This window comes from Odocoileus virginianus, chromosome 21 (genome assembly GCF_023699985.2).
Source record: "Odocoileus virginianus isolate 20LAN1187 ecotype Illinois chromosome 21, Ovbor_1.2, whole genome shotgun sequence".
Classification (NCBI taxonomy): Eukaryota; Metazoa; Chordata; class Mammalia; order Artiodactyla; family Cervidae; genus Odocoileus; species Odocoileus virginianus.
The window spans coordinates 14,889,300-14,901,927 of record NC_069694.1 but is presented as its reverse complement, the minus strand read 5'-3'; the positions used below and the strand labels follow the sequence as shown (position 1 = coordinate 14,901,927).

The 12,628-nt window shown below is 34.8% G+C and overlaps 1 protein-coding gene across 8 annotated transcripts in view; it reads left to right on the top strand.

Annotated features, from left to right (window-relative positions):
• PCDH7 (protocadherin 7) overlaps window positions 1–11,043 on the top strand; it is a 449,641-nt gene extending 438,598 nt beyond the window's left edge. For 6 of the 8 annotated variants that reach the window (XM_070452064.1, XM_070452063.1, XM_070452062.1 and 3 more), the window contains one exon: window positions 6,753–11,043. In XM_070452064.1, the coding sequence (XP_070308165.1) occupies window positions 6,753–7,129 (377 nt within the window). In that variant the 3' untranslated portion in view covers window positions 7,130–11,043. The remainder of the gene's footprint in view (window positions 1–6,752) is intronic. The other 2 variants (XM_070452066.1, XM_070452065.1) reach the window with 2 other exon arrangements.
• Window positions 11,044–12,628: the final 1,585 nt, after the last annotated feature.

The following is a 12,628-nucleotide window of genomic DNA, read 5'->3' as shown; positions in this document are numbered from 1 at the left end:
ATGGGAATATCTGATATGGAGTAACCCGTGACCGCTGTCCTTCCTCAGTGGGTGGTAGCTCTGGTATATTGCAGACTCTATCAGCATAAGTCCATGAGTGCTACTGAAAAAAATACCTCCAAATACATGTCCTTTTGACTGATGATTGCTGCTAGATCCACAGTGAGTTATCTGAAACCCTTAAGAACAAACATATTTTTAAAATAAGAATTGTTTATATACCAGAAAAGGTAATGTCATGCATCTATATTATTTGGGGGGCTTCCCTGGTAACACAGCTGGTAAAGAATCCACCTGCAATGCAGGAGACCCTGGTTCAATCCCTAGGTTGGGAAGATCCCCTGGAGGAGGGCATGGCAACCCACTCCAGTATTCTTGCCTGGAGAATTCCATGGACAGAGGAGCCTGGCAGGCTACAATCCATGGGGTCACAAATAGTTGTACATGACTGAGTGAACTTTCACTTTCCTGTTATTTTAAAGATCTAAGAGTCTGAGATAGAGCCTTTAATTAAACATTATTTCGCCTTCAAAACATATATTCACACTATGTGAGATAAATAAAGATGAAAAATAACATTGTATTAAAAGTCAGGTTTATTGTAAATATATAGCGAAAAAAACTTTTGGTTTTTGAAGCTATTTTGAGAACTGAATTGTGGATAAGGGATTGTGCACTTGAAATATCTAATATTTATTGACGGCCCATTGTGTGTCAAGAATTCTTACTATTAACTTTACCTGTGTTAATACATTTAATCTTCATAATTATCCTGAGAAGTTAATTCATTCTTATGTTTTTTATAAACATTAGGAAATTTACATGAATCAAGTAACTGGTTTAAAGTTACATATGGACTAAGTGACAAAGTTAGGATATGAATTCAGGGATCCTGGTTGTAGTGCCTATTCCCTTAACACCCATTTTATTCAGGGAAGACTGCAGAGAGAAAAAAAAAATCTATGTTTTTACATCTCTCCAGGGGCTGTGACATACTATTTACCTAAAATATATACAGCATCAGACACTATGCTATAAACTTTATATACATTACTCATTTATCTCCATAAAAATGGCAGAATAGGTATTATTACTTCACAAATGAGGAACTTGAGGCTCAGAGAAATTATATCCAAAGTCACACAGCTTACACATGATGGACCCAGAATGACACTCAAAACAGCTTCCTGTTTGTTCCGTGAGTTCATTGTCCCTTGAAGCAAGCACTCAGGAAAGGTATAGATGAGACTGAAGTAAGGGCTGGTTGGGTAGACGACACTTATATCTTCTTATAATTCAGTAGAATCAGGTAATTTCATGATAAATTAGAACACAGTGTAGAAAAATTTAACCACCTAGTAGTAGATCTGGGAGATGCTTGCATAGCTACAAATTTCCCCCTCTTGCAGAAACTTCTGGAATATTCAGAGGATCATCTACTGCTTGTCCGAGGCAATGATTTCTACCTTCTCCATAATCTCTTAATGTGCTCACCTTTCCAACCTTCCTAAATTCCCCAAACAGATAAAAGGCAAGGATCTTTAGTTGAGTGTAGATGCGAAGTTGCTTCAGTCGTGGCTGAATATTTGTGACCCTATGGACTGTAGCCCGCTAGACTCTTACATCCATGGGATTCTCCAGGCAAGAGAACTGGAGTGGGTTGCCATGCCCTCCTCCAGGGGAGTCTTCCTGACCCAAGGATAGGACCCTTATCTCTTATGTACCCTGCCCTGGCAGATAGGTTGTTTACCACTAATGCCACTAGAGAAACCCTGATCTTTGGATCATTTATATAAAAAGCCGAGTCTAACTCAGTATGCACTTTTTTGATCTCATAACCTCATTCCTAAACTTCACTGACTATAATAATAATGTTCCAATAAAAGGTTTATGCAGTTATTTGTTCGCAGATCTATTATATAAGGCAAGAATAAATCATTTTCTGACAGCTATTTTAAAATAAAGTACTCTATTGAATCACTGGAATAAAAATGATACTTTCATTTGAATTAAAGAAAATAAAGCTAATATTGAACTATTAGTTGGAAAATCAACAAAATTTATCTGCCTTTTTTGCTGTTGTTCATCTTTTTTGTAAAACCTGTGCCTTGTCCACCAAATTCCACCATAATCAGGTATGTCTCCAGGAAAGGAAGTCTTCAGATAATAGGAAGTCAAGCCAAAGAACAGAAAAATAAATTCTTTAAAAAGGCAAAAGGAAAATGTGCCTGTGTGTGCTTTTCTTCTCCCCCAAAGATGAGAATAGTACAGTGTTTTATTCGCAAAATTTTGTCAAGTAATGTTAAGAATGGGCTAAGTGCATGGGAAGGGTGTGACTGTCTGAGACGTCTACATGTCCGTTAAGAAGCCACTTATTTCATGTGATCAGAGAATTAAGTGATTTGTATTTTTAACAAATAAGCAATTGATGCATATAGCTTCAGGTATCTGAGCTTAAAACAAAACAAAGAAAAAACTCATTGGAAATGTTTAAAAACTAAATGCAACATTTTCACAATTCTTTTAGGAAATGGAAACATCTTTATATGTTCTGCCCCAAGATAAGGGCCTGGAATAGGAGTGGGTGATCAGGATTCTGGCAAAATGCATAACTGAGTCTATCTAAATGGTTACTGGTACAGAGCTGTCTTTAAAAGCCTTAACAATTCCACTGCTCTCCTGTAATACTGATTCCTCTAAAAGTTTCTGAATTGCATAGGACAGCTTCTGGGAACATTAAATGCCTCCTTAAATCTGGGCTTTCCTTTGTATTTCGAACGATGCTGCATATTATCTGTCACTTCTTGCTGAGGTCATTGTGTAGCAATATCTTCTCACCACCTACTCATCTGTCCTGCTAGTAAGATGAAGTACATTTCTTGGTAGAGAAAGAACTTGATTTCTTAAATTAGTTATAATTTCCTTCACATTAGGAAATGTATAGTTGTTAAAAAGGTTGAATTATTTTTAAAGTATTTTTAAAAATTTCTGTCTTGGTGACATCTCATTCCTGTCTGCTTAGATTTTTTTTTCTCTTTCTTAGGAGACTGTAACTTTTTCTTATGGCTATGGGTAGCGGTAATTGACCTCTAAATAACTCTGCTGTTACATTTTAAGAAGGAACTATATGGTGTTATGGGAAACACTAAAGTGAAAGTCAAAACACTTGCTCTTTGGCTTCAGCTCTCTCATAGTCTGAACCCCTCGCTACTTCCATCCTGCTTGCTGTTGGACTGAGGTGATAAGTAAGAAGGAAGAAGTTCAGAGAATTTTTTTATGTGTTATACATTGTTTGATATTATGATAGCTGAAAGCTCTGTACTTTTGCGGGGATAATTAACTTTATGTCTAAGAACAGATTTTAACTTTCCAAAGTTATTGTATGTAATGTTTTTAGTAAATAGCATAGCTAGCTGAAAGTGGAAAACTGCAAATAATGCTAAAGCAACAAGACCTAATGAATACCAGTTTGACTTTCAGTCATCTCAAGATTTAATATGATTAAGTGCATGTGAAGGGGGGGCCTCTGAGGAACTCACTTATTTACGGAAAATGCTGATAGAAAATACCATGTTTCGATACAGAATATTTTGCTTTTCTAATTAATTTACTCAGTACCGTGTAAAAAGAGTCATGATTAACTATTTTCTGTCTTCACTCCGGTCAAAATGAAAGGGAAGAGTGCTAAACTGAAGTGTGCAATAATGTTCTTAGATATAAGAAAACACCTCCTTCAGTGAAAGACTAAGAAGGATTACTATTTATGGAAGATCTGCCTCTACAATCCCATGAAAAGAAGACATTTTAGGAGTGTATCTTTTAAGAAAAGGGAGAAAAGTTGTGTTTAATAATTCTGTAAGACCCTATATAACTCCTGTCTTTTAAAAATATATATAGTACCTACTTGCAAAAATAAAATAAGGAAATACAGAAAAAAATACTATTCTACTCATGCCTTCCCTTAATAAATTGCATCATAATATAAATTGCATTTGTTAATCATTGGCATTTCTTTTGAGGATTTGAGTCATCAAGATTAGAAGTTTTGATTGCTTGTGATGAATCTCTTATAGCCTTTCTTGATTATTTTCTAAATTTGATGACAAACATTGCAACATGTCTCAGCCAATTAGGCTTGTCAAACTTCCACTGTGGTCCCCAATCAAGTGTTTGACTTTGGAAGTGACAGAAGATCCTTATTAAAAGTCATCCTTCTGGGATAGAGATGTGGCAGCCCACATGTGGCTTATGGCAGAGAAGGTAAGCTGCCCTTCCTTAAAAGCAAAAAGAGGAAATCAATCTTAGCAGGAAATAATCCGGACTATGACGTAAAGACTGATAGGAATGAATTGAAGAGCATCTCATTTCTAGTTGACTGGAAATTGAGTCAATTTAAATGAATATAATTTTTTATGAGCTACTGGGAGTTCAAGGTACACAAATTAAGTATAACAGGTAGGAAGAGGTGTTATAGTGTTAGGGTGTTTTTGTGAGCTATCTCTAAGTACATCTCCAACAAAGGATACACAAGGTGCTATGAATTTCAGACTGGAAACACAAATTAATCCCCCAAAGCAGTGACCTGTGTAAGTCATTGTCTAAGTAAATTGTCATACTTAAGTAAACGCAGAGATGTTAGAGACAATTCTGTATCATCCCTGCAGGGAATGACAAACACATTTGTAAAGACCTTTTCCTACTTCAGTAGCTAAATTTCTTATTACTGTCTTGTGTCCTTGGTAGGCACTCTCATAAGAGAAAAGGAAAAACTTGAACTTACTAAGGCAGTGAAGAAGAAAAGGAATGTTTAGAGTAAAAAGTAGATCTGATCTCACACTTTGCATTTTTATAAGATTTTTTTTTTCCTGTTCAAAGCATTTAGGTCAGCTTCAAATAAAGTATCCCAAGACAGGAAATATTCCAAATAATTCAGTATGCTCATTTAAACTAACCAGATTACAAAAACCATTCATAAAATTTGTCAATACTTTGATTTTTTTTTAAATGCATCTAAAATTTGTGTTTGAGAGACACAGAGAGGGTTTAGCACATACACAAAAATAGGAATGTGCTTTTTCTTTTGATGATAAAATTAATAGGATCTGTCCACTTAAAATCAAAGAGCAGCATTTGCAACTGCAATAAATAATTATCTTTGCATTTTGCCTTTGGAAAAGAGAAAAGCAATTCTGGATTTCCTGTGAAGAACAATGGCATTTTCTTGCTGAACTCTGAGCACATAGCATAAAAATCTCAGGTCACAATGGTTCAAAAATCATTAAGCTGACAAATATCAATATTTCAGTTAGCCACCCATTACTAAAGTGAAAAAAAAATGACATGCAATATTGGATTGACTTGATTTAGGAGTTTCAATGATGTGAAACTTCTAAAATAACCTAATATAAATGATAACCAAATGAGAATATCATTTTACACTACAGTAGTTGATGTATGGAGACGAAAGCAATAGGTTTAAATATATTGGGAATAAGTTAAATAACTCCCTCTTTTATTTTAAACCAGTCTACCCAGGATGCATATGCAAATGTCATGAATTTTCTTTGTTGTGAATATATTTACAGAGGTTAAAATTTGTCAGTCTTTTAAGTCTCAAGCCTTGTAATAAAATGATACCAAACGATATGCATTGGAGCACAGTCATATTATGTTCTTTTGTTTGGCAGTAAAAGAAACTATCAAATATATTATTAAATAAAACCCTAGAGGTTGTTTTCTTAGAATCTGTTGAGGTGAGGCAGGTTTTTCTCTCTCTCACTCTCTTTCTCAAACAAAAACAAATCCGTTAAAAAGTATTTGTAATAGTAAGAAAATATATAACAATTCTCCAAAGACAGACACATACAATGATAGTACAGCTTTATAGAAATAGAAGATATTCCTCATGGTATTAGGCAACAATCTTTAATTAGGAATACATGTCATTTCATAAAAATTTTAGGAGTTTGATTCAGTTTACCCAGTACATTGCATTTCACATAGTATTTCCATTCAGCAAACACACTGACTGTATATTTCTATGTGAACACTCAAAGGACTATCCTACAGCACATTAACAAGGTCATTAACAAGGTCATTAATAAGGTGGGAGATGGGGTGGGCTGTGGGCTCGGGTCGGGTAAGTGCTGATTCTGCTAGGATGCTCACACTTGAACCCACTGGTACTTTGTTGTTTTTTTTTACTTTTTAACCACACAATGTGCTGTCAATTTAGGTTCTACCTCTGAGTCACCCTGATGTTTTATAATATATTTTAAATATAAGGTTTTGCATATTTGCATTCTATGAATAATGTATAAATGAGAAGCAAAGCAATTCAATTGGCAAAAGTACATGATTTCTGGGATACTTTATAAATACAGAAAATTATATTTTGGATTTAATAACATGACTATGGAAAAATTTACTCCTGTCCAAATATACTTGCATGCTTTATTTCTATGTGAGAATATGCACACGTACCTGTCCTGTAACAAACTCATATACATGTTGTCTGTTCAACACACACTTAAATTTATCCATTTGTCCTCTACTCTATAATATTTGGAGTTTTTGCAAAACCTTATCTTTAATGGATATGAAATAAAAACAGTTCTTTGGGATAATGAACTGCAGAGTGTTGAAAAAGGGAATATGGTAAAGGAAATGTATGTGTAATACAGTTTCATGTAGGTTGGAAAAGGCTGTTGAGAAATGGCCTGCTTTAAAGGCTCCTTCTCCTTAAATTTCAGATTCAAGACCTCTTCCAGATGTAGCCCTGACTGGGAAGTGTACCCGTGAGTGTGATGAGTACGGCCATTCCGACTCCTGCTGGATGCCTGTCCGCACTTCTCCAGAGAGGAAGAAGAGCCAGCCCAAACTGTCCACTTTCATGCCTGTTGATGAACGAGGAAGCCAGGAAAAGCTGGCTAATGGTGAGGCCGCCATCATGGGCGACCGCAACAGAAACCTCCTAAACAAAAAGTTGACCTCATCCTATGAGACCTTCAGTGCGGCTAGTTTCAGCAAAAATGAGGATGCCAACACTGAGGATATTCCCCTTACAAAAACGGGGGAATACAAGCCATCTCCTGTCAATACTCTCACTAGAAGAGAAGTTTACCTGTAGGCTATACAGAAGCAAGAGCAAAGTTCTTTTCATATATGAGAAGGAGAATAAGGGGTGAAAAACCTTACAAAATGAAACCTTGTCATCAAAAAGAGGGGGCTACCAAAGAGACAAAGCTTTGCCTGCCACTTCTGCCTCCAGATCAGGCCTTTAGTGAGCGACACTGTTCAGCCTGATTGAAATGTACAATGTAGAAACCATCCTTGTTACTTGCATGTCTAACCCCCTCACTGATTCCCCAAACCCTTTTTCTCTCTTCCCCACCCCACTCCAAAAACCAGAAAAACAAACAAACAAAAAAAGATGGTTGCAAGTTTCTTTCATGGTAAAAAGCCTGATTAGCAGAACACACATACTCTCATTATCCCTAAGCTGAAACATGATTTTAGTCACTTTGATTCAGTTCGAATGTCATCTGGTTGATCAGAAAAAGTAGATCAGGTGAAATGTATTTCAGACATATGATCAGAATATGATGAATAACTATGGAGGGCAATCCTTCAAACATGACAGAGTCCCTCTAATGGCACAGTCCTTATAGAGGGGAACTCCAGAAGAAGTGTTTGGGGGAAGATCACAGCTTTAACATTCTAACAAAGCCTGAAAAAATAAACAATACCCAGTCAGAGACAGCAGTCCCAAATTGGCATAGGTTGTTTTTCTCAAGTCGGGAGCATCAGCGTCAGTTCCATACATTTACTGAATATTCTTAGTATACATGCTACTTTGATCACATGAATTACACTAGTTATAACTTTTAAAAATTATATATGTTTTTGGAACAGCACCACTATTATCAACTAACAGGAACAATTGTATCATTAAAAGGCCAAAGATCATAAGGCAGATCAGGGAAATCATGGAGTAGATTTGGTCTTGATGTGGAAATCCATTAAGCATCAGAAGTCCCTGAACCCGGGCACATAGAGGAAACCCTCAAAAGCCAGTTTATCTTAATTTTCTCTGCACCCAGAAAGCATGAATTTCCTTTGAAAGTTCAGAAACTGAAAAACCAGTGAGACATATGTTTGGTACTATAATAGGCAATTGGTTGAGGTTAAAGTTTAGTTTCTAAAATATTATCAGGGAAGATTCTACTTTTTAATATATTTTAAGGGTAGGTAGGAAGAGAAAGATACATTGGCATAACAGTCTTAGTTAAGTTTACTATGATTGTTTGAGAATCAGTTTGTACTTACTGGTCTCATCCACATTTGAAAGTGCATTGAAGTGCATTTTTTTATATATTCAGTGTACACTTCCAACTAACAAAAGTGCATTAATTTTGCATTCTGTGCAATATAGCACTATCTTGAGACTCACAACTTTGAAACAAGGTGACACCCCTAGTTGACTTTGTCACTAATGTGATTTTGAGCATTGTTTAACATATCTCTTTAACTCATCCAGACTGAACATGAAAGCAATGAGTTCTGGGCAGTGACATGTCTCATGGTATACACATCTCAAAGTTCAAAAATATGCAGTCTTTTTTTTTCAGTGTAATATAAAGAAACAGAATATGCAGATTTTAGGGTCACTTCCTCTCCAGAGGAGAATTTAGTACAATGGGAAACTAAGCTGGGGCATTCAGAAAAAGTGACAATCCAGGGACAGGCTAGGGGATAACAGGTGAAGAGGGCAGACATTCCTATTACTGAATGTTTGTAACCTAGTTAAGGCATAGCCTTGATGGCTTTTTAGCAAACTGTAGAAACCGTATAGCTCTGGGTAGTTTCATGCTTTGCAGTATTTCTTAGACTACAAAGTGAAGCAGCCTGGTATACAGGTTGCTAATTCACTATAGGTCATCAAAGTGCTTATCTTTGAAAATCACCTCTCTGTTTGGTGGGGTACACTTTGGGGTCATTTCCTTACACTCTTTCTTAAATGGAATTTTCATTTTGATGTTAGTTTATGTATAATAGGATGAAAGAAGATATGTAAGTGAAGAAAAAACCATTGGACTAAAATATCAATAATTGAAAATGTTTATGGTTGATTATTATTTACATTATGGAAAGATGCAACTCTAGTACTTTGTTAGGAAACTGCATTAAAGCAGTTCTGCCTTGTATAATCTGTAAGTACCTATTAAGACAAAATACTTCTAAAGATACTTATGAAATGTATACATATTTTTTCTTGCACGTTACAAAGGAAATATTCAATTGCATAACACAGGTGTGCAACAGACTTTTTTTAATGCATTTTTTTCTCTCATGATACACTTGAAACATTAGATAGCTCATTTCACTCTATCTTAAAACCCTTTTGTTGTCTATAAAGCTAATACGGGTCATATGGGACCTTTGGATTAATTGGATCCACATTCCCCAATGACATTTGCACCACATACAAGATAGCCATGTCATCATCATTTAACTTGTGAGCCTCTTTAGAACTAAAATGGGTGTGAAAGAATAAAATTCAGTGTACTGTAAGTATTCGCAGTAATTCTAGTAGAATTAGCTATCATAACATGTTTATTATTATAATGAGCTGGCATGACACAGAAATCTATTTTGTGTTTGTATGACTTTTATTTTGAATAGGTTAAATCTGGTGCCACTCCATATATAGAGTGCTTTTGAAAAAAATCTATAAAAAGAAACAAAAAAAATAATAAATGAGTGAATGCAAAATAAGCAACTGTGCCTTTTATACCTGTTGTTATGGTAAAAAAACGGTTGTTGGGTTTGGACAATGAGGGGAAATGGGCTATTCCCAACTTTTTTGATCCTGTATATTTATCCATGCTTATTTTCTGAAAATACTAAATAATATATTAAAAATTTGCCTTCTGACAAACTCAGATAGTGGACCAGTCTTAAATATCATTCATTCATAAAACAAAATTTATATGGGCTGCTTAATTTGGTCTAGAAGGCTAATGCATTTATTGTAATAGTAATACAGAAAGAGATTATCAGGGATGAAATCAGTCCATTTTGCAAGGTAAAATACTGATTTCCCATTTCTATTCTTTCTTCTTTTGTTGTTATTTTTCTTTTAGCTGCTGTTTCATTTTGGTTGTGCACTATATAAACCATATTTGTTTTCTGTACCCAAGAAGCTCAAGTGAACTTTGCATGCATTATACATTAGGACACATTTATAAATTGAGTAACTATGTCAATTTATGTGTATTAAAACATCTTTAGCTTCAGTCTAAAATCCGAACCTCTGAGGCTCATTCTGAACCTCCAGATATCATTATGGTTTCTGACTGGCCTGCTGCCTGTGTTTCAGAAAACAAGAGAGGCACTATTTTTATGGGAAGAGAAACTAAGATGGTACTGAAGATGTCTAGCTGAAAGGTTACCCTAGGAAGCTGTCTTATAGGGAAGTAAAACAGGGAGACCGGAAGAAATTGTCAAGAATCAAACAGCTCTCCTAAAACAGACATGAGAAATCTGAAGACCTCAACAGCTTTAGATATATTGTATCAGCAGTAAATATAAGATGAGTTCTTAAGGGGGAAAAACAAAGCAAAACAAAACAGTGAAGATGATGATGAATATTGTAAAGTTGTTCGTTGTGATCTGGCAGAGGTATAGATAACATCCGGAGGAAGGCATCCTTTTTTCAGCTACCTAGGGTTTACTTTCAGACAATTTTTCCTACATTTTAAAGCACTTGCATTCAGTGTGGTACGATCCGTTTGTAATGTTGATCATTGACTCTTGTTCTGCTACTTGGATGTTGATAGTGAAGCAGAGAACAATTTATCATCGTTTCTTATGGGTCACTATGCACGCAACTATGCTAAACATGGCGAAATGTATTAAACACTCGTCCAACTATTTATGAAATACTTTACATAATTTAATTTGCTTTTGTACAGTTTTATGTAAATAAATTGCTTGTCTTTTTTGTCTCTGCAAATTAAAATATAACATGGTCAAATGGTTTCACACTTGTAAGTCTGCCTCTCTGTTGACAGGTCCATTTGGTTTTGATTGGAGGAGAAGTGAATTGATGCATATACCTGTTGGATTTTAAATGGTTTGATTTCTGCTAAATTAAGATTGAGTGAGGAAGATAATGCTGCAGTAATTGTTGATCTGGAGTGCACTGGGCATAACTGTGTATTACTTTGGCTTGTAATAAAATAGAACTTGGATTTTTAAGTTTCATCAAAGTAATTCCTGAGACAGTTACCTAGATGTCTTTGAAACCTTATGTCTACAGTGGAAGAATTTCTCATCAGTAATGTAAAAATTGACTTTTTTCAGGTGTTGTCTAGAGAAATTTCACTTTTCAGATAAACTTAATTCTACATCCAAATATATCTATGTTAAAGAATTTTTTTAATCTACAGTAAAGTTGTATACAAAAAGAGACTTAAAAAACCCCTTTAATCATGTGAGATATAGAGAAACATGAAGCAAACAATAGAATTTTTACCTGACTTATTTTTCTGTAGGTTAATTTTCTCTACTTTTTATATTTTTTTGATCATTTACTATCTTATTATAAACTGTTGCACTTACTTTCTGTTGTCAGATTATATCTCTAACTATAGTGTTTATTTCGTTCATTAAATTAGTGTTTATTCAAGCAAGCAGCTTTCTCCAATCTAACTCAGAGACTTGAAAAGAGAAAACAATGACTTACCTGGTAGTCCAGTGTTTAAGAATCAGCCTTGCAATGCAGGGGACACAGGTTTGATTCCTGGTCAGGAAACTTAAGATCCCATGTTCCATGGGGAAACTAAGACCATGTGCTAAAACCAAGACAGAATGCAGCTAAATAAATACATATTTTTAAAAAGAGAAAGAAAATACTTTCTAAATAAACTAATAGATTGGAAGAAATGTTTGCCACATCTCCCAACTCCTAAAATTTACAGATGTGAAAAAAATAAATATTCTGAAGATGCTTGCCTTCAAGTTTCTCTACCAGTTTTTCCCTCTCTTTTGGTTGAAAATTTAAAGCAATTTATGTGGAATGACACATTCATTCTTAAACCAAAGATATCTTAGTAAACTGATTTTGCCTGGCAGCCTTCCTTCTCTAAAGAAGGAATTAAGGATGAACTATGGTTAGCAAGTCTGATGCAGGTTGTAATAAGGTGAACAGATGATAAATGTGTTAATTTGTTTTGTGATCATCTAATGGTAAGACCCAAACATCAGTACATAAATCAATAGAACATAAAACCACAATTTTTCTTTTAAATTCTCAATTTAGATTTGACAAATATATGTTACTTTTTACTCTGAGATTGCATTCTTGGGTTAATTTTTTTTTAATCATTAATATGTAAAAATACAGTGATACATTTTAGAAAGAAGATAGACATAAAGCAGGCCAACAAAAGTTGTGTGTATTGCTTCTGACTTAAGTGTGATTATTCCATCACCTCTGATTCCTTAAAGAGTTCCATCTGGTTACTTAGATGCTTGACAGTGCAACAATATGTCATGTACATAACACACATTATGGTTTATAAACATTTTAATAAGTTTATTTGCATAATACCTGTGACATAAC